This window comes from Channa argus, chromosome 14 (genome assembly GCF_033026475.1).
Source record: "Channa argus isolate prfri chromosome 14, Channa argus male v1.0, whole genome shotgun sequence".
Classification (NCBI taxonomy): Eukaryota; Metazoa; Chordata; class Actinopteri; order Anabantiformes; family Channidae; genus Channa; species Channa argus.
The window spans coordinates 9,492,364-9,518,386 of NC_090210.1; the positions used below are offsets into that span (position 1 = coordinate 9,492,364).

Genomic DNA, 26,023 nt, shown 5'->3' on the forward strand with positions numbered 1-26,023 from the left:
CAAAATGTCAATGCCTTTATACCAGTTATCTCTTACAAGATGTAACAATTAACATTAGGATAGTAAATGTTATCTTCAACAATCAGCAATTACCAGTCAAGAATCAGAGGTACTAAAAAGCTATCATTACTGCAGAATAACGTGTGTGGTCTTGAATATAGTGTAGCAGCTACTGAAAGTCTTTAGTCCTTTTACTTTGCTCCAGCCATTTATTTCTCTATGGAAACTTTTTATTGCTGTAGAAGCACTTGTGAGTTCACTGTTTTTATACTGTGGTAAAATGAGGAGTCCTTTAAGTAACATTGATGTCAAGTGTCTGGACAAATGTTTATATTGTAAGTTTTATTTTATATATGCTGCTTTGTTCATTTTACTACTAATCCCTAGACATGACTCATATTATTTGTATCCAGTGATAGTTTTTTTATGTCTCCTTCAGTAATTATCAGGTTCTCCTTTACAGGAAAACGAACACTACTTTGTTTTTTTTTCAGTAACTCTTGGTGGACATTGCTCTGCTGCTCTCAGCTACCCTGTGGGCTATAATTGAAACCATTTGTGGATCAGGTGGAATTCTATGATTTTGGTCTCATCTGAAAATCCCAAAGGGTGTTATTTTCTTTTTTCTTTCCTCCAGTGAGAAAGACTGTTACATCAGCCTTGGTTGCCCTCTCCTTCTCTCTCTCTCTCACTCTCGCTCTCTCTCTCTTTTCCATTTCCAGAAAGACTTTCCAAGGAAGAGGTCAGCGACTTGCAGTGCTGAAGGCATCAACTCAAAGTAGATGTGGAATATTCCTTGCGACAGATGGTGTCATAACAACAAAAGAAGAATTTGTAGACGTAAGTCAAATCCATATTGCTCTCATGTGACCGTTAGCCCCAGTGCCCAGGTTGAATTCGAAGTCACTTACCTTAAAAAGTATAGAGAGTGACAGCAAACAGGAATATTCATCACAAAACTTTAAAATAAATAGATGTAATTGGCACTATGAGAGTTAGATTCATACTTGCATTTTTAGCTGTATAGAAATGGTAACTCATGTAACAGTTTCAGACAGTTTTGACTTTACTGGTGAGATACAGCATGTTTAGTTCAGGGTACATTTTTCGTCTCTTTTATTTCCTTCATGTTTATAGGTTAAAACAAGTTACACACAGTCATTTTAGTGAGTTTTCTTTTGTGTGTGCATATGTTTGTATTACTTCTGTAATGAGTTAAATAAATCCAGGTACTGTGTTGGGAGAGAGCTGGACTCCTAGTTACAAGTAGGACTGTGTTTGCATTTAACTATGTGGAGTCAACAAGGCTTTGTAGGATATTCAACTCTAAAATCAGTGGTCACATCCTACTAATGTTATTTATTGCAGCCTAGTCTTATATTTCAACCTTACAACCATACAGGTTATTAACAACTTTCTTGAAACTTGTAGGTTTGCTGCTCCTTGAGAAAAGAGATGAAGGTCAAGCAGGTTAAACTGATCACATATGATATCTTCTTTGCTCTACTGGCTGCCACTGTACGAACTCAAGTCAACCCAGGTAGATATGTATTTTTTTACAATTATGTCATATTGGAACCTTTTGGTTGTCGCAACGAGCAAACCTCAAACATTTTCAACTGCGGGACAATTTCACAAACCATTAGTCCACCAAGCTCACTGCACATGTTGCTGGTTAATCCATCCTAGAATGAATCATTTTAGTTTTTAGTGTATGATCAAAGCAAGAAGTATGATTCACTCATGGTGGATATGACATATTTAAGCTTACAATACACTAACTTCTTTATATTACTGAGGTAAAGCATCTTGCCAAGACTGCAAAGGAAAGCAATTTTAGGTGGGTGGGCTTAAAATGTAAGAATGTGTATGTTTGTGTTTATGCCTGTGAGAGTTTGTGTATGTGGTTTACCTAATGGTCAGACAGCAAATATCCTCAGAACAAGCAGACCTTTCAGTAGTGAGTGAGCATTCAAGGAAAGAAAAAATTTGTAGGCATAGTTGTAGGTAACACATACACACACATGCACTTATTTTACTTGCCTACTTAGAATATTTTCACAGTAAAAGGCTTATTTGTTCTGCTGCTTTCTCAGAGTACACATCAGGGAGTTCAGTGGGAAGGCGAACAAAACACAGACATCCCTAAATACCAGGTATAGATGGTAGGAATAAACTGTGACCCTCTGGTAGATGCAATAAGCAGCTGTTCTCCATGGTCACTTAAGGTTGTTGCTGTCCAACTTTTTTTTTTTTTTTTTTAATAGGAATGTTGGTAAAAAAATTCCGAGGTTTTAAACATTTCTCTGGTAGAAATTTTGAAAAGGGTTGAAAATTGAAGAGCAGGCTGGTTCCGAGGCCACTCCCGGCTCATTTTGCTTAGACTGGCACATACACAGTGATGCCTCTGTTTGGCTTTAAGGCCTTACAGCACTGCAGGAAGGGGGCTGGGATGAACTGACAGGCCCTGACCACGCTCACAAAAACACTCAAATATACAAACATATGAAAGAGATTTTCATAATCTGAGTGGTAGGTGTATCAGTGATTCTTTGTCTGTGTGTAGAAATTTGCCGTTATCCTCTTGGTATGACTGGAGGGCAGATTCAGGATGAGGACATCTCTGCATCCAGTCAGTGGTCTGAGTCAACTGCTGCAAAATTTGGAAGGTTTGATTGTAAATTAATTTTCTAATTAATTGTTTTGTTTTGTTTTATTTTGTTTTGGGTTTTTTTGCACTGGGCAACATACTACAAACCTGCTAAACCTCAGACAGTAGGCTGAGTTTGTTTAACAGCATGATAACTGAACTTTAGTCCCAATTATTACTATACTACAATCTTCTTCCTCAGTGCTGATCTGTTCTATGTTCAACCATGGTGGCCATTGCTGCTCATATCAAACTTCTTATTCCTAGCTAAGCACTGCTGTGGTTTCATTGCATCTTTTATGCACAGATACTTTTTCCAGCCTGAAACCTGCCTTAGATTTGGCATTGTGAAAGTTAACAAAACAACTTCATCTCCAGTTTCATTTAATACCTGCTATGGAGTTTTTGATCAAATTGTCTGATCTTCATTAGTAGATGAATTTGGCTCAGTTGTCGTGGAACAGTAGAGCAAAGTCAATCTACTGATTAAGATCATATTACTGAAACAGCGAAGGATGACCCTAGGGTGAGATTGTTTGGTCCCAAGGTCCCAAAATTATAATTTGGGATTTTGATACATGTAGTTAAGTTGTTTATTGAGAAATAAACAATAAAGGCTCCCACATTTCAGTAGAGTAAAAATGAAGCCAGAGCCAGCAGGAAATTAGCTATAGCTATATGTTGAATGATAATAGAGCTGTTTCACAATTTGACCAGCAGCAACATGAAGTAGTAGAAGCTTTTCTCATGCAAATATGAATACATTAAAATTGAAAAGAACATACATACTGTGGTATATACTTCTCCAACTCTTATTTTGTCCCTTCTCATCCTCTCAGTGTTCATGCTCCTTCCCACTCTACCTGAACTCCTTGCCTTTCCAATCCTTCACTGTATCCTCTCACATTTCTCCACCTCGCCTTCAGACTTGACTTTGACAACGGAGATGGCGATGGGGCCTGGTGTCCTGGCATCATGTCCAACGCAGATGGGCTCAAAGAATACCTTCAGGTTGATCTGCGTTCACTGCACTTCATCACGCTAGTGGGCACCCAAGGTCGCCATGCCGACGGAATGGGTAATGAGTTTGCCCAGCGATACAGGATTAAATACAGTCGGGATGGCAGCAGCTGGGTGGGCTGGCATGATAGGAAGGGAAGGCAGGTGAGAATCAGTATGTCTTACTGTACAGTATTGTCTGTCGACTGTTCTCACACTTCAACTCATTATTGTTACATGTTGAGTGGATTAGGTGTAGAACCGGAGGAAACCCTGATATGATAACTACGCCTCAGTGGCTTGTTTGGTTTTATATCACAGTATAGTTTTAAACTGTTAAAGGAACTGATAAAGGAAAACTGATCCATTACTAATTTAATTTATTAACAGACCAGAGGCGGTATGTAAGTACATATTTATTACATTTACAGTATTTCTCAAGTACTATATTTGAGTAATATTTTATCCTACCTGCACTTAGCTGGAGTATTTCTATTTAGGGCGACTTCAACTTGTTTCATGTGGTTATAGTTTGGTAGGATGTCATCTGAAGTAAAGTAAATAAGCTACAAGTAAAGAGATATTTTGACATAATGTACACAAAGAGAAGTTTAATATCATGTGTCTTATTGTACATGTACTCACATTTACTCCACCACTAATGCTAGACAAAAAAAAAAGAAAACGACTTAAAGACAAGATCATTAGCAGATAACAGTTAATGGGAAAATGTCAACGGCTCACAATTTATTTGATCACACTGATGATTTATTAAACTGCCTCACATAGCAATTTTGTCATCAACACCAGTTTTCTGCAGCTTTGTATTAACAGTATAGTATTAGGTGCACATATATTTACATTAGGTCATTATCTGTCTTACTACTGTCATCTCACTCTTCTCTGTCAGGTAATTGAAGGGAACAGGAATGCGTACGATGTGGTCTTGAAGGATCTAGAGCCTCCCATAACAGCTCGTTTTGTTCGCTTTATGCCTGTAACAGACAACTCCATGATCGTGTGTATGAGAGTGGAGCTCTATGGCTGCGAATGGCTGGGTTAGTCATCACTTTCCATTTTATAGTTATCTTTATGTGTAAATCATCTAGCAATGTCTATTTATTTTTTTCATTACTAAAGTCTGTATTCATTTTGCTTTTGACATACTGGGAATTTGGTTTAGTTTCATCATATCCGACATGCATCACTAATCTTTAAATTGCCTCTTTTAGATGGCCTAATGTCTTATAGTATCCCAGATGGGCACCAAATGATATACAGGGGTCTCGATGTCTTCTTTAACGACTCTGTATATGACGGAGCATCAGCTGAAAGGTCTGAGATTGTAGAACTTTTATTCAAAACTCATTGAGGATATGGATTTGTTTTAGCCAAAATTAGAAGCCATGAATCTTTTCAATTCCTCCATCCACTAGGCTGTCAAAGGGCCTTGGTCAGCTGACAGATGGAACCTGGGGTCTAGATGATTTCCTCCACAGCCATACCTATAGCATGTGGCCAGGCTATGACTATGTGGGCTGGAACAACAAGAGCTTCCCCAGAGGTTACGTGGAGATGATCTTTGAGTTTGACCATGTCCGAAACTTCACATCCATGAAGGCAAGAAGTTCAGGGAAAACTTTATATGCAATTTGTTGAACAGCTTAGTGGTGACAAAGTAGAATATGTTAAAAATTGCTGAACCAACACTCTGCTGAACTTTGCCATGCTGGGCAAGTATCCATTCTCTATAGCTGCCGCAAATTTAATTGGGATATAAAATGCATTAAAAAAATAAAGCAAAATGGCCTAAATGGCTTTCCTTTTCTGAAAAGTACATTTTCTGTATAATAAGTCTATTTGTCAGTGGAAATTACTGTGAGTAGAGATCCGGGATGTAAGATAATGTTTTGCAGTGGCAGAAAGATTGATTAGTGACCACACTTGCTAGTGCTTTGTCTTTCTCTTTAGAGTCTGACTTTGTATCTTTTAATTGCATCCGTTAACTGCAGCAGAAAAACACATATTTATAGGTAGATATGACAGATATGAATTAGAAACTGGACTATTTAAAAAATATTTTTTTTAAATCTTTAATAATGCTTACCCATTTAATCCACAGGTTCACTGTAATAACATGTACAGCCGAGGGGTGAGGATGTTCAGACAGGCCACCTGCTACTTCCGGTCAGGATCAGACTGGGAGGCTGACCCGGTGACCTTTAGGCCCACTGTTGACCGTGCAAGCCAAATTGCCCGTTTTATCACCGTGCCCCTCGGGGACCACACAGCCAGTGCCATTAAATGCCGTTTTCACTTCAGTGACCTTTGGATGCTGTTCAGTGAGGTGGCCTTCCAATCAGGTAAGAACATGTGAGGTGTGGGTTTCGTCTTTCAGTCAGAGCTTCATTAGACACTTTAATTTGATACATTAATGTTAAACCATAGCTACTTCCTGTTGGACTGTGTTTTTCCCTCATTTGTTCTTTCACTTAAGGCTCAGCAGTGTACAATACATCTCGGAAAGGAGGAAACCCCACAAACACAGTACCAGGTCAGCAGATGAACCCTTTGTGATGTTTTTGTTTTGTTTTTTTCTTGAAGCAGTAGCTATAATTTTTTGTGAAGTGCAGTGGGAAAAAAATCCTGGCAAGAGAGAGTGCAGTCTGGTTTGATAAATGGCTGCTGGGAAGTGGTGTGGCTGTAAATGAGCTATGGACAGACTTCAGTGTACAGTGATCCACAAAGACAATCACAAGTTATAAGATGTAGTCAGAAGATTATTCATTTGTGATTTTTACTAATTTGGCTTGAATTAGTGTCAAACATGGTAAGCCTAATGATTGCTGTCATTCTAAAATGTGGGTTACCACCCCATTTTTGATTAAACAGTGCCCTCTTCTGACAACACCAGAAATGTCTTATTATTGTGATAATAAATGCCCTGATTCTATGTGTAGTTGTATTCAAACATGAGGCGGATTATGCAACAACAATAGTTTTTATTTTGGGATATACTGTAATAAGAATTTAAACTGTGATCTAAACAAAATCTATCCCAACTTCTTTGATTTAACAGGGGATGATCCTACTCATAAAGTTGATGACAGCAATACCAGGATTTTGATTGGCTGCTTGGTGGCCATCATAGCCATCTTATTGGCCATCATAGTCATCATCTTGTGGCGACAAGTCTGGCAAAAGATGCTTGAGAAGGTGAGAAGCGTTCTTTTTTTTCTCCTGTGTTTGCATTTTTACTATGTTTAGGGTTGATAGTCATTTCTTCGTGTTCAATTCACTCAACATGTTCTTGTCTAATCATCAATGATTCAGTTGCAGTTGCTCAATTAAAGGAACAGTTGTCCACATATGCAGTACACATAGAGAAACAATACATACAACATAGCGATTATACACAAGAAGAAATAAATAAGTAAGTGGTCAAGGCTTTGGGTTGGCTCCATTGGAGGCATATTATCAAGGATGGGGTAATGGAAAATTCATTTTTACTTTTCACACGAAAGTTTTTACGTGTCATCAGGGGGCTGGCAGGCAATGCCACCGACATACCATAGTATATGATGTACCTGCTGAAAACTTTGCATCGTTTTAAGAAATGCTGTATTTTTTGAATTTTAGTGGGAAGAAAGTCTTTCTGTTTTACAAATTTGACATCTTAGAGTGATGCCTCAACCTAAATTCACTTTCTCAGGCTTCTCGACGCATGCTGGATGATGAACTCACAGCTCGTCTTGCGGTCCAAACCCAGGCCTTCTCCTTCCACCATTCCTCTTTGTCCAGTGAGGGGGGCTCCGCCTCCAACTCCACATATGAAAGAATCTTTCCCCTGTGTGCTGACTATCAGGAGCCCTCACGCCTCATCCGAAAGCTGCCTGAGTTTGCTCAGTCCACAGAGCACTTGGAAAATATGGAGAAAGCCCTTGCAGGTGGTGGTTCAGATGGTGCCCCCCACTATGCAGAGGCAGATATCATTAGCCTGCAGGAGTCTTCAGACTGCAGCACCTACTCCATCAACATCAATCTCTTTGCTGGCACAGATTCATCCATGAAAGAGTTCCCCAGACACAAGCTCACCTTCAAGGAGAAACTGGGAGAGGGCCAGTTTGGAGAAGTATATTCCTTTTTGTTGCCAATGATTTACAATTTTGGAAACATTTTTTGAAATGTGTATTAAATTCATTGGGCTCTTCTCTCTTTGCTATCATTATGTTGATGGTGCTTTATAGATCACATTTTAAAATAAATGACAGCTATTGCTCTGTGGCAAAAGCACCAGAGTGTGAAATGCAGTGACTAAACAGTGCATGCTGACAAATAAGCAACACTTAGTGGTATTAAAGCTAAACAGATTGTTTGAAGTGGTGCCAAGTGGATGATGGACTGACAAAGTGCCTTTTTAAACAGGTGCACTTGTGTGAGGCAGAGGGCATGCAGGACTTTTTGAATGAGGACTTGTCTATAGAGGGAAACAATGAGTCACCTCTGCTTGTTGCTGTTAAAACGTTACGGGAAGATGCCAATAAGAATGCAAGGTAAAGACACTAGTGAACAGCTTTGTTTGTTATCTTGATAATTTACCCATCAAAGAGGCAGAATATTTGTAGAATTTGTACAGTGCTTGTGATTATGCACATCAGTCTCCAGCTGGTTATTATTAATTCCCCGTCAATCAAGTGATAAATTACAATTGTTTGTCCTTGGTCTGCTGCAGGAATGACTTTCTGAAGGAGATACGAATCATGTCTCGCCTGAGAGACCCCAACATTGTCCGTCTGCTGGCGGTGTGTGTAGACACAGATCCTCTGTGCATGATCACTGAGTACATGGAAAATGGTGACCTGAACCAGTTCCTATGCCATCTCAGGCTCAAGGAGGCTGCAGATGAAGACAAGACAGAACAGGAGGAGAAGGAGGGGAAGAGCATTGTCTGGTAGGCTCATATCTTGAATTAGATGGATGACAAAGGATGGGATATACAGATCCAACAAGACAACCCTGTGTATAAGTACACAATACTTTCTTTGTCTCCTCTGCCCTTTAGCTATAGAAAATTGATTGGCATGACAGTGCAGATTGCATCTGGTATGAAATATTTGTCCTCTCTCAACTTTGTCCACCGTGATCTGGCCACCCGCAACTGCCTGGTGGGTAAGAACTACACCATAAAGATTGCCGATTTCGGCATGAGTCGAAACCTGTACAGAGGAGACTACTATAGGATCCAGGGCCGGGCTGTCCTGCCCATTCGCTGGATGTCCTGGGAGAGCATCCTACTGGTGGGTGATGTGCAGAGTTGGGAACATGTTTCATGTATGTCAAGGAAAAGTTTAAGTCAGTCCAGCTGATTTCTGTTCCACAAAGGGTCATTGTGAGGAGCTTTCCTCAAAGTATAATTTATTTGTTACTTTGGACTATTTATTTTTGTAATCAATATATAAAAGTTTTTCTACCTGATTTGAATGCCTTATCTAGGTAATATGGTAATATGAATCACATAGGAAAGGCTTACAATTTTGATGTTTGGAGTTTGGAAAGCCAGATAATGCATTACTATAAATTACTACTAATTGCTTTCATGCTTTCTGAAAGTGGCTGCTGATCAGTGGGTAATGTTGTTGAAAAAAGAATACCTTAATGATGGTGAGAACTCAAATAATGACTAAGACAAGAGAATTGTCTTTTTTAAGTTTTTTCTATGCATGGAAGGGCAGAAAGTCATACACAGTGCTAAGCAGTCTGCAGAGTGAGACAACGTTTCAGTGAAAGTAGTTTCCTTTTGTAATAGCAGAAAAGCATTCCAACAGTTTTGGTTCCTCCCTACAGAAGAGTACAAGCTTGGCCTCTATCACATTTGTGGTTTCATCCACAGTACATACAACTTCAGAGGCATTGAAATGAGCCATATTACCTTGAATACCAGGCAGAGGAACTAGAGATTACTGCAAGCACGAAAAGCTCACATAGAGAGATGACAAGAGTGCACAAAACAACAAGTGTAACAAGTCATATTTAACTATGTTCATAAACATTTTCCATTACAGTAATCAAGAGATTTTTTTTCTTCTTTCCATGCAGTGTAGAACAATACATAACCACAGGGGAAAATAACTCAAGCTGTGTATGTCTTGACCTGACAACACTATATATAGTACTGATTTTGTGTGATGCCACCATCCTATGTCAAGTCCCTTGCTATGCCAGACTTTATTTAGATAAAGTTGTCTGTTCTCTCAGGGTAAGTTCACCATGGCCAGTGATGTGTGGGCATTTGGTGTGACTGTGTGGGAGATTCTGACTCTGTGTAAGGAGCAGCCCTACTCCCAGCTCTCTGATGAGCAGGTCATTGAAAACACAGGGGAGTTCTTCAGGGACCAGGGCAAGCAGGTAAGCATCATGTGGGTTTAGGCTACCAGTATAGTCTGTTTAGAATATCAGCTATAGTCAGTCATGCACTGTTTACAGTGATTACACAAAGTATCATGCAATTGTAGTGTGTCATACTGTATTTGTAGTAAATTTCTCATCAATCTAACTAAAAACAACATCCATAGCCCTCATAACATTACACCTGCACTGTGATTATTTTGTCTCATGCTCATAGGTGTACCTACCAAAGCCTCCCTGTTGTCCTGATAAAGTCTACAATGATCTGATGCTGAGCTGCTGGAAGAGAAATGCCAAACATAGACCAAGCTTTACGGAAATACACACTCAGCTGGTGGAGAGTCTGGAATAGCAGAAATAATAGATAATTAATGTTATACACTGTTAAATTTGCATTATGTTTTTTTATACATTTAAATTAAAAACTTTTAAACTTTTTTATTGAGTAGATACTTACTTGCCCCAGTTGTGCTGTAAATAATGAGAACTGATGATAATGTATACACTTCAATAGAGCCTTATAGTAGTAGCACTACTCAGTCAGTGAATTCACACAGCTGTTTATTTATTGCCTTTGTTTCATTCCTATGCTGTGCCTATTTATAGCTATTTATATCTATTTATATATAGTATTCTATAGTAATTCTAGGTTTCTAAATAATAATTGTGAATGTTTTCAAAATGTTTACATGCATTTAGCTATTTCTAGCTATAGCACGTTTTTCCGATACCAGTAGGGATGTGTGTGTAAATGTTTTGATTTTTGCTTTGTAACAGAAAGTTACTATAATTAACTTTTCTTTATTGTGTAGAAAATGTTGCCTGATGATCTTTGTGCTTTTGAAAAAATAAATTAACTTATTGGAGTAGCAAAGAGAGACGTTTATAATCGCTGTCAGACCAAAGATGCCTGTGCATGAATCAAAATAGTTGTTATCTAGTGTTAGTGTGATTTTACAGAAAGTGTTTATTTTGTTTTTTGTTTTGTTTGTTTTTTTACAGAAAATAGTTATTAGACCATTTTTAACACTAAATATATTTTCTAAGCGACTTTTTCTAGGCGTTCTTTTTCTTGGGCCTCCCCGCTCTCCGTAGTGGAAGCTGATTGGCCAGCTGTTTGCTGACATCCAATCACACCACGGATCTGCTTGTGTATAGGCTGGTTTGTTTTCTCGGGTATCGGACGAGGGGTTGTACATTGCCGGTTACAGTAAAACCATAGCTGGTTTAAAACTTTCGCCTGTTTCTGCCTTATCTGCAGCCTTGGTCAGACATGGAGAAAATTGTCATTGTAACCGGCGCGAACAGGTGGGTGCCTTAAAGTGGATTCTAGCGAGTTTTATCCTCGGTTTCCCAGTTTGTTACATCGTGACAACGTTAACATGAAGTTATTCCTTTTGTTAAGACATTAAGTGATTTTTGGGATAAGCTCTGCGCCCAAACAGTAGAAAAACGTACCAGTTGTTTTTATGTCTTCCTTTGGTCTTTTGTGTGCGCCGGACATAACGTTAGAGAAAACGCACTTGTAAATAAACAATTATTGTTAATTAAGAAAACAAAATCTATTATTATAGAATCAATTACAGAAATGGCAAAAGATGTATAAAAACAAAATAAATGAAAAATCTGAAATTGCATTTTGTCCATATACAGTCATGTATTCAGTCCCCTTCTCTGTTTGCACATTTCACTGGGTTGGATTTTAAAATGGAAAAAGATCCTATTTGCCCACCAATCTACACACAATAACACATAATGAGAAAGCTGAATATTTCCAAAATAATGTGCAATACAATTGAATAAAACCTTTAAAAAACTAAAATTTCTCAATACCACAAGTATTTATAATTCAGTACTTTATAAAAAGCCTCTTTGGCAGTAGTCTGATTCTTCATGGGTGCATCTCTACAAGCTTCTCATACCTGAAATTAGACAGTTTATCTCATTCTGAAAGATTCTCTCAGGTTAACAGATTTTTCTTTTCATGTAGTAATAGTTATCAAATTAAAATAAAATGTAAATCTATAAACTTACTAATCAGGCAGAAATTGTTGCTCTTTTCTTATTGGTCAGTAAGGTGAGCCTAAAGATGCTTTTAGAAGCAAATACATCTGCACCACTGCCATTTCTCTTCAGTGAATCTGTGTCACAGTAGACTTCTATAGCACCACTACACATTTAGATAAGTTATGTAGCATAATTCTATTTAAAAAGATCTGATTAATGTTCCACACTGTAACATTAAGTCTGGGCTTTGGTTGGTCCATAATACACCGGTTGTTGCCCCTGTCCTAAAGTGAAAAAACACAACAATTGTGTGTTTGGCAGAAAGATAAAAACTAGGCAACCATATTCCGCTCCTCAGTATGTGACATTATAAGGTAATGTGTATTCTTTACTTACGTGAAATAAACAGGAGAGCCATAATCAACAATAACATATATAATCATATCAATAACCTCGACAGCCAGCACATGTTTCTTGTCTGCTATTGTGTTTTTTTATGTATCATTAGTCCAACATAATCTCTTGTGTGTACCAGTGGAGTTTTCCTCTTCTTCCCTGGGAACTTTATTTACATGGATGTACTGTCTGCTATCTGTCCTTCTCACTCTCTCTTTTTCTGCAGTGGCATTGGCCTGGCCTTGTGTGAGAGGCTGCTGACTGAGGACAGCCAGCTTCGACTGTGTCTGGCCTGCAGAAACATGCAGCGAGCTGAGGCTGCCCGCTCTGCTCTGTTGACCTGTCACACCAATGCCAGTGTAGACTTATTACACCTTGATGTGGGCTCTGTGCAGTCAGTGCTCACTGCTGCTCAGGAAGTCAAAGCCAGGTAAGAGACGGTTAAAACACTGACCCCATGAAGCTGCTCTGTTAGCTCCTTGTTCTTTATTAACCATTAAATTGACTAACCATGTGAAATGGAAATGTATCTGATTTGATTTGTGTCTTCCATAGGTACAGCAAAATTGATTTTCTGTATCTAAATGCAGGAATTATGCCCAATCCACAAGTTGATATCAGAGCTTTCATCAAGGGGCTGTTCTCCAGGTAAACTATTTGGATTTGTTTAATATTAACTTGAATCTAAATGGCTGTTATAACATATTGTACCCTCTCACTGCAGGAATGTCATCAACATGTTTGCAACAGCAGAGGGGCTCTTAACTCAGCAGGACACGCTTAACTCAGATGGTCTGCAGGAAGTTTTTGCAACCAACCTGTTTGGTCATTTTCTTATGGTACTGTCTCACACAGACTGCACACTTACATAAAATTAAATCTAAAATATGATTACAAATCCCATAATCATACATAATAGCGTAAAAACTTATTATTATATGTATGTGTTCATACAGTGTACAGTAGACAACAAAACTGAGTACACATTTTGTGCAATATCAGTAAAACACTTAAGTTGAGGTGTGAGTTATTTGATTGCATGTGTAAATAACTACAAACAAGTGGAAAAGTGATTTACACCAGTGATTTTCAGTTAAGGCTATTCGCATGTATACATTTGTAAGAGTACCTACCTAAGTAATGAATGAATAAGCCATTAATTAAATGTTGAGGCATAAAGGAAGAGTTTTATGTTTACACTTGAGCAGTGGAAAGTAAATCTATATAATAGAAAGAAAGAAGAGCAAAATGCCAAAGACAGCTCTGGGACCCTATACTGGGTATTTCACATCAGAAAATGTGTTGTGTTGTTACGAAGTACACTGTGTTCTCTTGGATAAGTAAGACTTTAATCCATAGGAACCATACCAGAATACGCAATTTGTTTTCAGGCTTTAAGTTTCACGTAAACCAGTCATGATTTTTAGCATCAAAGATCAGCAGGACAGGAATTATCTAATATGACAACAAACCTCAAAAATGCTGCAAACATCCCAGTTCAATAAAGAAAAGAGTGAAAATTATGAGCTGGCCTACTTTCCCCCCTGGCTTGAATTCAACAGAAAGACCAATGTTTTGTAACAGTTCTTATGGTAATTTTGTCCTGTGGACGTTGATATTTATATCTCTGTGTTACAGATCAGGGAGCTGGAGCCTCTGCTGTGTCAGACAGGTCACACATCCAGGGTAGTGTGGACCTCCTCAAGTAATGCCCGCCGATCGGCTTTCAACATTGAGGACATGCAGCACAGAAATGGGACAGAGCCCTACAGCTCCTCTAAGTATGCATCAGACATGCTTAGCCTGGCACTCAACAGACACAAGAACAGCCAGGTTTGTCTGTCTTACCCCCTGCAGACAAGTGGAACAGTCTTCAGTGTGTCCCTGCTTTCACTTCACTCAGTAGAACACATGGACATAATGGACAACACAATGAGCTCTTTTTTCTTTACTGGTGTATATAAATATGATGTTTGTGAGACTGTGGCGCAGGAAGGTAGAGCGGTTGTCCACCAATCTCACAGTTGTTGGTTCAATCCCCGGCTCCTCTGGTCACATGTCGAAGTGTCCTTGAGCAAGACACTGAACCCCAACTTAGTTGCTCCCGGTGAGTGTTGGCCAGCTGCATAGCAGCTCCCCCATCGGTGAATGAATGTGTGTGTGATTGTGAGTGTGAATGGGTAAATAAGAAGCAGTGTAAAGCGCTTTGAGTGCCAATAGGTAGAAAAGCGCTATATAAGTGCAGAACATTTACCATTTACATTTAGCAATTGCCACATTGAACTAGATTGTTCAACCTTGTAACTTTGTTGTTGCTGTGAGAAGGTGCTGTTGAGTTCACCACTCAGTAAGGAACCGTCAAAGCTTTGGCTCAGCTTCAAAGACTACAACCTTGGAAACATTGAGTTGAAGATGTCTTTCTTTTGTCCAACTTCAGACATCAGAGAGACAGGCAGAAATGCCCTATGTGGCAGCGAGGTCATGCGCATAAGTGTTATTAGCATAACAATGCTCAGAAAAGCCATGTGTGCAGATAATAGAAGAGGGTCATGAACAAAGCCCTGGGACACACCTGTGCAGAGATCACGGGAGCTGGATAATTGCCCTTGCCAAGATACCTTAAAGGCTGGCGACTTGCCCAGGCTGTACCTGCCTCTCACTCACTAACAGCTGGGATAGGCCCCACCCACCAACCCTAAAAAATGGATAAGCAGTTGATATAATGTATAGATGGATGGAAGATACCTTGAAAGTTTGTCCAGATAGGTAAGACCTAAGCCAGCCAAGAGCTGCAACAGAAATGACCAGCTCAAGTGGTTGCAGAAAGAAGGATCTAGCGGTTTACAGTGTGAAAGGTTTATTACAATCCACATTATCTCTGTAGATGCTCTTCATACTTTTGAAAACAATGTTTCTGATCAAGACTCTATGATTAACTTTGTTATTTATAAGAAAGAACCAGATAGTGCACAGTGAGAGTGGCTTTTAGCGTCATCACATCTGTTATTTGTCCTCTTTACAATAATAACAGTAAGCTATATTTTATTATTGGAACGTCAGAAAGTCCAAATGTATCGTTTCGTGTAAAATTCATCTGTTATATTAAAGATGTCTTTTTATTTGTCTTTGTTACAGGGGCTGTTCTCCTCAGTAATATGCCCAGGACTGGTGATGACTAATCTGACCTATGGTATTCTGCCCTCATTCTTCTGGAATATCATTATGCCCATCATGTGGTTGGTGGGTTGTTATTGATTGACTAATTTAGTAACTAGCACATTTGTTCATGTTTTTAAACATTTTTGCAGTTATGTATGAACTGTCTAATTTCCTTGTGTGCTGAACAGATCAGGATTTTCACCAACACATTCACACTGACACCGTACAATGGAGCAGAGGCATTGGTATGTTTTAAGCTTGTGATATTTATGTTTACAGTATATGAAAGATGTGTATAGGATTGCTATCCCTAACAAATAACACACTATAAACATAGCTTCCTTATTTATTTCACAGCACTGGCTGTTTCTACAAAAGCCAGAGTCTTTAGATGCAAGAGCAAAGTATCACAGCTTAAAATCAGGACTTGGAACAAATTACACTCAGCCTAGACCTGTGAGTAACTAGTAACTTCTCAAATTTTTCTTGTAGAGAAAAATGATAAAAACAATGTATATGGTGCTAAAGATACTTTATTTGCATTTAATTAATTCTGATTTCTTTGTATATGTGCATTTCAGATGGATGTCGACGATGAAATGTCTGAGGTCCTTTATAAGAAACTTCTTAAACTTGAGATAGTAGTCAGAAGGCAGCTGAGTGAGAAGAATGCTGATAACCAAGCTCATCAGCAGTACCTCAATGAGACAAAGTAAAAGTAGAGTCTCTTGTAATGGTTTTCCAAAAGGGTGAGGTTTAAATTTTTCAGCATCACTGACACAATTATCACTGATCCACTTGTCTTATTTTGAAGAACTGTTTGAAGGCCAGTGCTTCCAGAATATCATTGTAAAAGCATTTGAATACTAACTCTAATGGACACATTATTCATTCATACATGTTCATTAAAGCGCTTAAGAATTATTACTAATTTGGTAATGATTTGTATTCATTTGCAGTGTTTTTAAATAAAATAAAAATTAGTGAAAATGTGACCTCCCATGCTAATCTTCACACAAGCTGCATTCACAGTACTCCAACATAACTTGGTGGCAAAAAGAGTGTGTTTTCAGTTCGTGTGTTAATAAAACATCCATCCGCACCATGTGGTTATGTACTAGGCTTGAAGGCTCAATTCTCAGGAGTTGCTGTCTGTTTTTATTGTCAGTCACCTGGCAACAGTGCTCTAATAACAATGGTTACGTATTGTAACCGTAGCTTCTATGGCTCTGGCTGTAGCATAATAAACCAATCCCTGTACGTGTTGCGCCAACTGAAGCAGTGCAGTTCATGCCAACTTGGAGTGGGCCAAAAGTTCCTACTTTTCGCTCTCATGGTGCGTTCAATTACATCGACAGTCGCACCATAAAAGAGCGGTGATTGTAGCACTTGTTCCCTCAAAGTGACCTTTTACCTTAAGCCAGCAAGAGGTACTAGCTGTGCCAAAAAAGCCAGAGGGCTGCGCAACATAGTCATAGAAGCTAAGGTTACAATAAGTAACCATCATTAATTTCCTATGTTGCTTGACCTCTGCCAGTAGCATAATGAATAACATGCTACAGCAGGATGTAGTTCACAGTCCATTAATGCCATACAGCAGCTTGGAGCAGAAAAAACAGCTGGAATGACCCAAACCGCGAAAAGCACAAACATCTTGAAGATAGAACTGGACGAAATAGTAAGTGGAGGACCATGATGCCGCCAGATAGATGTCCTCCACCACTGGTGGAGTGTGCCCTGATGCCCCGCCCCCAGAGGATCAATAAGCCTGAAAAATGGCTTTACACAGTCAGTGGGCCAGACGCTGAGCGGAAAAAGGGAGTCCCACACAGCCCTCCCAATCTGCACAAGAAGGGGCAGACAATCCCCTATTTGAGCACCAGCGCTGAAATGATTACCACTTGGCAACATAAGAGGAAGTGGTGGGAACCACTCTTGTGGCCTGATTGGTAATCACCACCCGGGGCAAAAAGGTGCCCCCAGTTGCCTCTGGGCTATAAGAATGACAGTGTAATGCTCTTCTCTCATGTGGCCCAGCAACTGGGAAATAAAGGAGCCGTCTGGGCCAAGGGAAATGGAAGAATGCATCAACCCCTAATGGTGGAAAATTCCAAAGGCTGAAGGGGGCACTGTCATTGCCCTGGGCTGCAAAGAGGTCCACCTGCTGAACCTGCACCAACCCTGTTGGACCAGTTCTGTGTGGCAAGGATGGTGCTGGAGAAATTGCTGATCTCATCAGCGTATTTAGTGGGAAGAGCTGGCTCGGAGGTTGCATTTCACTCCGAAGAGGGCGGTAACGCTTAGTTCCAGGGTTGGGACTGGCAGATAGCTGTCTTTGGTGAGGTCCTTCACCTTGGTGATGGGGCAAAGATGAAACGTGTATGATGATGTCATCAATTACATCACCTATCTGCCTTTAAAGTTTGCTAGTCAGTTGTCAGGGAAACTGTTTTGTTTACAGCTAATGGTGTGTCAAGATACAGCTACTGGTACTACATGGTAATGGAGGAGCACAACAAGGTAGTGGTGGAAAGTTGAGTGTGTAGTTGTGGAGGTAGGTACACAGTTTCTTGTTGTGTTTTGTGTACTTAATTTGTGGAATGTGAATGTTTTGGGGTTTTTTTTTTGGTTATCATCTCAGCGTTTTCTCTGGAATTACTTTATCTGTTATCAGCTCAATTGTGGAACTGGGAATAGAACAAATGCTCAGTGTTTGTAATACAACAATGTCTGGCGTGGATAGTTTTTGGCCTCTACAATGGGTTTGCTCACTCAAATGTATTTATTTAGTTCAGATGGTCACACATTATTTACGTTCCTGCTCCTCCTGCTGTTTTCTAAGAGTTAGTGAACCAAATAAGTTAAAATTAGCTCAATTTCAAACAGCTACAGCATTAACAAATTGCTATGCTATTTCTATTTTATTAAAATATTAATGCATTGTTTGCAACCATCTGATCTTGAGTGCAATAATCTCTAAATAACAAATCACTTTAAAGCAATAAAAATGTATCACGTGGAGTTTACTAAGTACTACTTTGCGAGAGAGTACTCTTTTTTTTTTTTTTTTTTTAAACCGTGGAGTAGTTGTTCCATGTATCCATTGTGTAGTTCTTACTTATCCCATCACGTCTTAACAAAATGATTTGGTTTTCTGCAGCCACATAAGTCACTTGCCTACTGTGCTGACTACTCTTGCACTTCGCATCCTGTGAAGCATTAAAAGCCGGATTATTGCAGGACGACACGAGCACGTCGTTACATAATGTAAATAAAAACATTAGAGCCACGGTGTGCTCAGATTGGTGTGCGCGGCACGATGTCCCGGATGGTGCTCGCACCGGAAGAGAAGGGGCAGCTCTCCCAGCCATCTTGTGGCAGCATCCAGCGAATTGTTCGCATCAAGCCTCGTAGAATCGGAGGTGAATCCCGCAGAAGGGGCGCCATCATGCCCGGACACCTGCAAGAAGGCTTCGGCTGCGTCGTAACCAATCGATTCGACCAGTTATTGGACGATGAGTCCGACCCGTTTGAGATCCTGAAAGCTGCTGAAAACAAGAAGAAGGAGGGGGCCGCCGCTGGCTCCACTAAGACCGCGGCTCAAGCCGCCAAGCAGCCGAAGAAGGAGTCGCAGAAGGACAGGAAGAACCCGCTACTGGACAAGAAGGAGGAGCCGCAGGCTCCAGTCCCCCTGAAGAAAGAAGGTACGAATTTCACCTGTTCTTTCGCTTGTGCGTTGCGTGTTTATTTTCGTCTGTTTGCTGTCATGTGCAGCTCCTGTTAGCTTCGTTAGCTGATGCTGGTCTGTACGAAACCCAGCGTGAGGTCAAAACGGACCCCAGTTTTTGCTTTTAGTGGAAGGAGCAGTTAATTCCACACGCGAGAGTGTCACTACAAAGCTCATGTGTAGCACACCAGCGAAGTCCTGTGTCGCAGAAATGTTTTCCACTAGCATCCGACAGAAAGGTGGTGTCGTGGGTCACTGTCTCCATGCACCGGCTTTGCAGCTCCATCACCAGCTGCAGGCTTTGCAAAGCAAATGTGCTTCAGTCACTCGTAACGTTGTACTGGAAAGACTGGACAGATCGGTCTTTGTTTGCTACATGGAGACATCACCTATCCAAATATTAGACTGCATTTTAGAGTTTAGTGCTGCCAGAAACGATCAGACGTAGAACTGGGTAAGGGGTCTTTAAAGATTCGTAATTGTGGAATAATTGAGTTAAAGATAAATAGGGCAGCTACCTTGGTAGTTCTTTTGTTGTTCTTTTTTAAGCTCCCAACTAGAGATGGGACTGGAAGTACATCAGGAGCTTAAGTAACTGCAATACATGGCAATTGGTGTGTCCCTACATGCATATGCAAACATGAAATGAAACAGACACAGACAATGAAAGTGAGTTTACTGTTGACAGAAGTGACTAATTTTGACTTTGACCTATGTATTTGCAAGGTATCAGGCGAGTGGGCCGAAGACCAGATCAACAGGGCCAACCTGGTAGCCAGCACCAGGGTGGGCAGGGTGAAGGCCGACCTGGAGACAAGAGGCAGGACCGGAGACCTCCTCGAGAGCGCCGTTTTGAGAAACCAGCAGAGGACAAGCCTGAGGGTGGTGGAGAGTTCTCTGTAGACAAGTGGGTAGCAGTGATGAATAAGAATATTTAACATGCTGATAAAGCCGGGGCTGTCTGGTGTGATCAGTATGGGGGTGTGTGCATGGATAAAGTGTTTGCAGCTGCTGATATAATTTTAGTTCGCTCACATAAAAAAATTATAGTTTTTAGTTTTGAGGCTAAGCTGGTCTTTGATATTTGTCTGAACACCACTGACATCAGGAGAATACAAGTTTGTTTTAAAAGGATAAATATTGATCACCCTCACATGCTTCATTAATGATGTGTCTGTCTGTGTCCATTAGACCCTCTGGAGACAGGCCCCCGAGAGGGCGTGGTGGCGGCCGGGGCGGGCGTGGTGGAAGAGGACGGGGCATGGGGCGAGGAGACGGCTTCGACTCCCGTGGAAAACGAGACTTCGACAGACACAGCGGCATTGAGAAATCGTGAGTCAGGTTGAACGTGACACTGTTAAAACTTCTGTGTTTATTGGAGATAAAACATTCAAGGCAGTGTTTCTTTCTGATGTCTCAGATGAGGATCAGTCCTTCAAGTTCTTTCCACTAATCCATATTTGAATATAGACTTGAGAGTTGTTGGTTTTAGAATTACTCCTGATGTGGGCTGTGAGTATTTTACACAACCATGTGTGTTTTTTATGTATTTATTTATTTTCTGTCTGCTCCAGCAATCAGAAAAGTGAGGAGAAACGCAGTGGCAGTGGCTCACACAACTGGGGCACTGTGAAGGATGAAGTGAGGTGAGTTTTCATGAGCAGGCACATGGCCTGTTTATCTGACAGTTACTGTCTACAAGATAATGATGCACAAGTGATATTTGCCCAAACTTTGCTCACTGCATGTAGTCTAAGTAAAGCCCGTTGTCACAGCATACTATTTGGTGAATACCCTGTGTTTGTGACGAATGTTACACTAAATAATATCATTCTAAAATGTACACACATTATTGTTCGTGAGCAGTAATGTTACTTAAAATGAATGCAACAACCTTAAGTGCATTTCTGAAACTCTTGGCCAGCTTGGTAAGGTAATACGTATAGTAGGAGGTGCTGTTTCAACTGAAAACAATATGTACTTATTTACCAAAATGCCAATCTTTGTTGCGGTGGAATTGTGGTGCAGCTTGAAGCCTATTTCAAAAATGAACTGTCCAAACTGTACTGTTTAATATAAAAATGGCAAGTCAGCTGCGTGTCTCTGTTCCCAGTGAGGCTGAACAAACAGCAGCTCCTGAGACGACCCCAGAGGGAGAGGAAAATACACCTACCAGCTCTGAGAACAAGTGAGTGTCCACTTCCTTCCAGGTGATATCTTGCTGTTAAGTAAATGAATCTTACAGTTGTCTTTCAGAAAAAACAGTAGATTGAATCTACCGAACTTTGTCAGCACAGAGTAATGCTTCCCTTTGCGTTTTTACAAAAACAGAATTTCAGCTTGTACATTTTTGTGACCAAAGCGTTGGTGCAAATGGGATAAACATTTCCGTTGCCCTTTTGGCCTCAGGATTAGAGAGCATGTATAGAGCTAAGAGGATTGTCATTTGAGGCTTTAGTTCCTACATTGTTGTGTGCTGTCTTTACAGGGAGAATGAGGTCGAGGAGGTGAAAAACGAAGGCCCCAAAGAGATGACCCTAGACGAGTGGAAGGCCATGCAGGACAAAGAGCGTACCAAGGTGGAGTTCAACATCCGTAAGCCCAATGAGGGAGCCGACAACCAGTGGAAGAAAGGATATGTTCTACACAAGTCCAAGAGTGAAGATGTAAGATTTGTTGTTATGAAGAACGGAAACATTTTTCTCTGATATGACCAGTTTTCTCTTTTGTTTCTGCTGCATACTGTTACTGACAGAAATGCGAATACTGGTGAAGAACATGACTTCTACTGCTCATGTGCTGATTCCAGGATACAGGTTTTAAATTTTAAGCCTAATGCAGTGACCACTAATATGAACAGATAAGTTTGTAAATGCCACATACAAGCAATTTAAGATGGTTTATTTTATCAGTCAGAAAGTAGCGGTTCCCGACAAGTTTGTGCAATTAAGAGAGTTTTGAGAAGCTGACATGGAGCACTCGATAAGGAAGAAGCCGAAAATTAGGTTAAATCGTAAGATAAACACCTGAAAACCGTCTCTCATAAAGCTCAATGTGCTGATTTAAATGAAGAACGTGTCGTTAAAAGTTGACACCATTGGGACTTTGTTGTCTTTTCCTTTTAAGATATTTTAAAGAGCTAATCATTATAGACTTCACTGATATACTAGTATCTTTTCTGTGTGGTTTAAAGTCTGTCAAACATGCGTAACCTGATAATAACCATTTACATCTGTTAAGTAATTTGCTTGTATGTCTTGTGTTGATTTTGCAGAGGCCTGTTGGCGCTTTGATCGACGCCTCAGAGACGGAAGCAGAACCACACACTCTGTACAAGGTGCCTTTATTTATTTTTTATTTTTTTTATTATTTTATTTATTTATTTTTTTAATCTTTACAGTCCATGGTAAAGTTGTGTTAAAAAATCTATGTAGAAAGTAGTGAGTTGTTAACAATGACGTATGAAGATGTCCACAGAAAAGGAATCGGAGAAAAAGCACAAAAACACTTTTGCCCCTTCATTATTGTTTTCAAAATGGTCTCTGCTGTGCACAATGTACAATTAATCTCCAATCATTCTTTTCAGCCGGGCACCACTGATGAATCTAGTGACCACCATTTCCGCAAACCAGCCAACGACATCACATCTCAGTTGGAGATCAATTTTGGAGACCTTGGTCGCCCTGGTCGCGGGCGTGGTGGAGCACGCGGAGGGAGGGGGGGCCGCAGTGCAGGAGGCAGCAGGACAACACGCGGGGGAGGACGCTCCGAAAAGGTAACAAAAGAAAAGCTGTTGTTGCTGCCAACAACAAAGCTTTAGTGTCTCTCACAAAAGATTCGGCCCAGTGACTGAACAGGCTCTAAAAGTACTGACTTGGAAAACCTGCTGTGGAGCACTGAGGCAACAGCAGCAGACCAGTGACCTCATCCTCCATGAAGCACATTTCTGCTTAGTTTTAGGAATGAAAGCCCAGCAGCAATAGTTTGTGTTGTGCGAACAGTTGTCAAAATCCTAAAAAAGTTACAATCATTGAAAATATGACAGGAAGCTGGATGCAGTACACAACTAGCATTTGTTGAAAAAAAAAGATTATAAAGTTCTGTTTTGTGGTTTGTCACAGTTGTTGACAGCTAATTCTCTTATCAAAATGTTGACATGACAGCTATATTTTAATCAAACACATAATTATAATTCAATATTATAATTATAGTATAAACATAGTTATACATAAACATAGTTATAATTAAACCAATTTTAAGTCGTACTTTTTATTTGTATAGCTCCTGTGGAGAAAGTAAACTATAAAGGTGTTTAATAAGAAAATGTTGTATTTAGCACTAAGATAAAAGTACTAAAATGCTGAGAGGAAATGTAGAATAACTAATGTGAAAATTGCTTATACAAATATATTGACAATAGCTATTTTAATATAACCACTTTGTTGTGGGTCTTGTGTGTGCGTGTTTTATTCATTCTTTCTTTTTGGTCCAGGCTAGTGGAGTGTCAGTCCCCAATGTGGATGATCCTGAGGCTTTCCCTGCCCTGGCCTAATGGCTCCTTTTCCACCACCAGCCCACCCATCAGCCCTTCCGGGCCCCTCCTCTACGAGGCTTGCATGCTTACCACATCTTCAAGTATATAAGAAAACAGAGAAGAAAAAAAAAAGATTTTATTGATGAAAAAGACTGTCATCCCATACCACTCCCACCAACAGGGGACTAAATTTTCACCTGTTTTAAAGAAGAACAAAAGACAAAAAGGCGGAAAAAGGACCTCTTGTTACACTGAAATTTTGTATTTAGGAACATGAAAGCAGGGATGTTTTCATACATTTTTTTTCCTCCAGAGATTATGCATACTTCATTGATATTTTTTGTGCTGCTTGAATTTATGCATTTCTGCAACTAGATTGAAGTGTGTCTATTTCTTCCCCTGAAGCTTTTGTGCTTTTTTATTTTTTATTTTTTCCTCGATTTCAGCTCAGTATTATGGGGTCGTCTTAGATTTTCTACGGGAGTTGTTTTCCCCAGTAATACACACTGATGTGGTAGCACTACACTACATAGAAATCTTGTACTAGATACATTAAGTATGGCTTAACATGGATTTTCAAGTGTAATTACTCAGATCCTGACTGCCCATCCATTTGTGAGGTACAAATTGAGGATGGGTAACCAGGCAAAGTGACTTCCCACTAAAGCTTGGTATTTTTCTGCTTATTGTGCAGTGAAAAGTGAATGCCTCATTTCCCTTTTTTGATAGCTTGCCTTTTTTGGTGGACCAGTGGTTAGTAATGCTTTGTATCCCCTGATCCAGATGTGCTACCTGTGTTTCAGGGTGTCCCAGGGTCTAATGTTTATCTTTAGGCTGGTCCTTTTAGGTCATATAGACTATACTACTTGTAAATTCAGGACCACTAAGCAAATATGGTATTTTTTGTTAAGTGTGTGCGTGTGTGCGTGCAAGGCTGGGTGTATGAACTTGACAAGTAGTTACTTAGAATTTTAGGGTTTAAGTAATCCTCTGCAACAAATTTGCCATTTTCAAACAAGACTGCAACTACTGCACCTAAAGTAGTTCTTAATGTGTTTGAGATGTGATTGTTGAAATTTAGGTGAGATTGATACATACACCGTGAACATATCTTGCTCTTTGAGTATCTGTAATGTCTTTCAGATCTGAAAGCACTTGGTTTTATCAGCGCTTGTCCACTGAAGATTTTTTTTCCTCCTTTCCTTTTTTGTAAGCAACACACTGATCAGCCTCACATTGAAACCCCTCAGAGGTTTTAATGTTGTGGACAGGGGACCCATTGGGGAAAAATGTAATGCTGAAACAAAATATCCACACAAAATTCTAATCTCCAAGCCAGTTTTATAATAAAGCAACATTTCAGTCTAATATAGAACTTTGTCAAGCAGTGTGGATCTTTTTGTGTTTTGCCTTTTGTGTAAATTTTGCACCTGCAGAAGTTAATTTAAATGTGCAGGCCTAAGTCTGTTTTAAAATGTTAATGCTAGCCATGATCGGCAGGTGTCCGAATGCACGGTGCATTGAGCTTGCTATGTAGCCGTAGAACATTCAGAGTGCCCATGCTGACCCCTGTCCACCACAACATTAAAAACACCTGGTTGTTCAAATGCTGTGTCAGATCTATGGATTTATTGTTATTTGTATTTTATCCGCTCAGCAACACCAATGCATAGTTTTTCTGAAAGAAATGTGAGCTGTCATTGTGGAACAATCATGAGCTACAGAATGTAATGTGAGCTAATGGTGCTTTTAGCCACCTGTGTCACCATATCCAGTAAGCATTGGGGTTGGGTGGGAGGCTTGTACTGAATTGAGTGAATTTGAAGCTTTACATGCTGCGTTCTGCAAAGACTTCCTGGTGATGCACTGATACAGACAGCTGGAGCAGTTTTTTGTAGGACTGTTTGAGCCACATGACGGTGAAATGCTCTCTGCAAACATCCCTGTTCTAATAAATTACTTTAGAGGTGTTATGTCCTGCCAATGGCTCCTGGCTTGTTTAAAATCGTAACGTTTTTTTAAATTTAATTTAATTTTTTATTTTAAAGGTGTAAATTGACGTGAAGTTATTTATTGCTTAAACTTAACAAAGCTCCAGTGTTTTGAGGGCTATGCTATTCGTTCATCATCAACACTCTGGAAAGGT

General features: G+C 39.9%; 3 protein-coding genes across 4 annotated transcripts; all 3 read left to right on the forward strand.

Annotated features, from left to right (window-relative positions):
• Positions 1-735: 735 nt before the first annotated feature.
• Positions 736-10,967, forward strand: LOC137140601 (discoidin domain-containing receptor 2-like). Its single transcript, XM_067528977.1, has 16 exons — positions 736-840; positions 1,432-1,540; positions 2,567-2,669; positions 3,577-3,814; positions 4,560-4,707; positions 4,882-4,984; positions 5,086-5,269; positions 5,772-6,012; positions 6,147-6,203; positions 6,729-6,865; positions 7,362-7,781; positions 8,075-8,202; positions 8,382-8,600; positions 8,712-8,946; positions 9,905-10,054; positions 10,272-10,967. Exons 2-16 carry the CDS (start codon positions 1,456-1,458, stop codon positions 10,404-10,406), a joined length of 2,583 nt encoding a protein of 860 aa, XP_067385078.1. The 5' UTR covers positions 736-840; positions 1,432-1,455; the 3' UTR covers positions 10,407-10,967.
• A 237-nt stretch (positions 10,968-11,204) lies between these two features.
• LOC137140605 (3-keto-steroid reductase/17-beta-hydroxysteroid dehydrogenase 7-like) lies at positions 11,205-16,725 on the forward strand. Of its 2 annotated transcripts, none has more exons than XM_067528985.1 (9): positions 11,205-11,362; positions 12,684-12,887; positions 13,013-13,105; positions 13,182-13,296; positions 14,096-14,290; positions 15,593-15,647; positions 15,805-15,861; positions 15,974-16,072; positions 16,198-16,339. In XM_067528985.1, exons 1-8 carry the CDS (start codon positions 11,328-11,330, stop codon positions 16,066-16,068), a joined length of 849 nt encoding a protein of 282 aa, XP_067385086.1. In that variant the 5' UTR covers positions 11,205-11,327; the 3' UTR covers positions 16,069-16,072; positions 16,198-16,339. The 2 variants fall into 2 exon arrangements, with proteins under 2 accessions (XP_067385086.1, XP_067385087.1); XM_067528986.1 differs by having other exon boundaries at positions 11,313-11,362; positions 15,593-15,697; positions 16,198-16,725.
• Positions 16,726-18,920: 2,195 nt separating this feature from the next.
• Positions 18,921-25,861, forward strand: serbp1b (SERPINE1 mRNA binding protein 1b). Its single transcript, XM_067528982.1, has 9 exons — positions 18,921-19,320; positions 20,070-20,250; positions 20,535-20,675; positions 20,918-20,989; positions 21,457-21,531; positions 21,832-22,009; positions 22,618-22,680; positions 22,930-23,118; positions 23,836-25,861. The coding sequence occupies exons 1-9, from the start codon at positions 18,936-18,938 to the stop codon at positions 23,893-23,895; spliced, it is 1,344 nt and encodes a 447-aa protein (XP_067385083.1). The 5' UTR covers positions 18,921-18,935; the 3' UTR covers positions 23,896-25,861.
• The last annotated feature ends 162 nt before the right edge of the window (positions 25,862-26,023 follow it).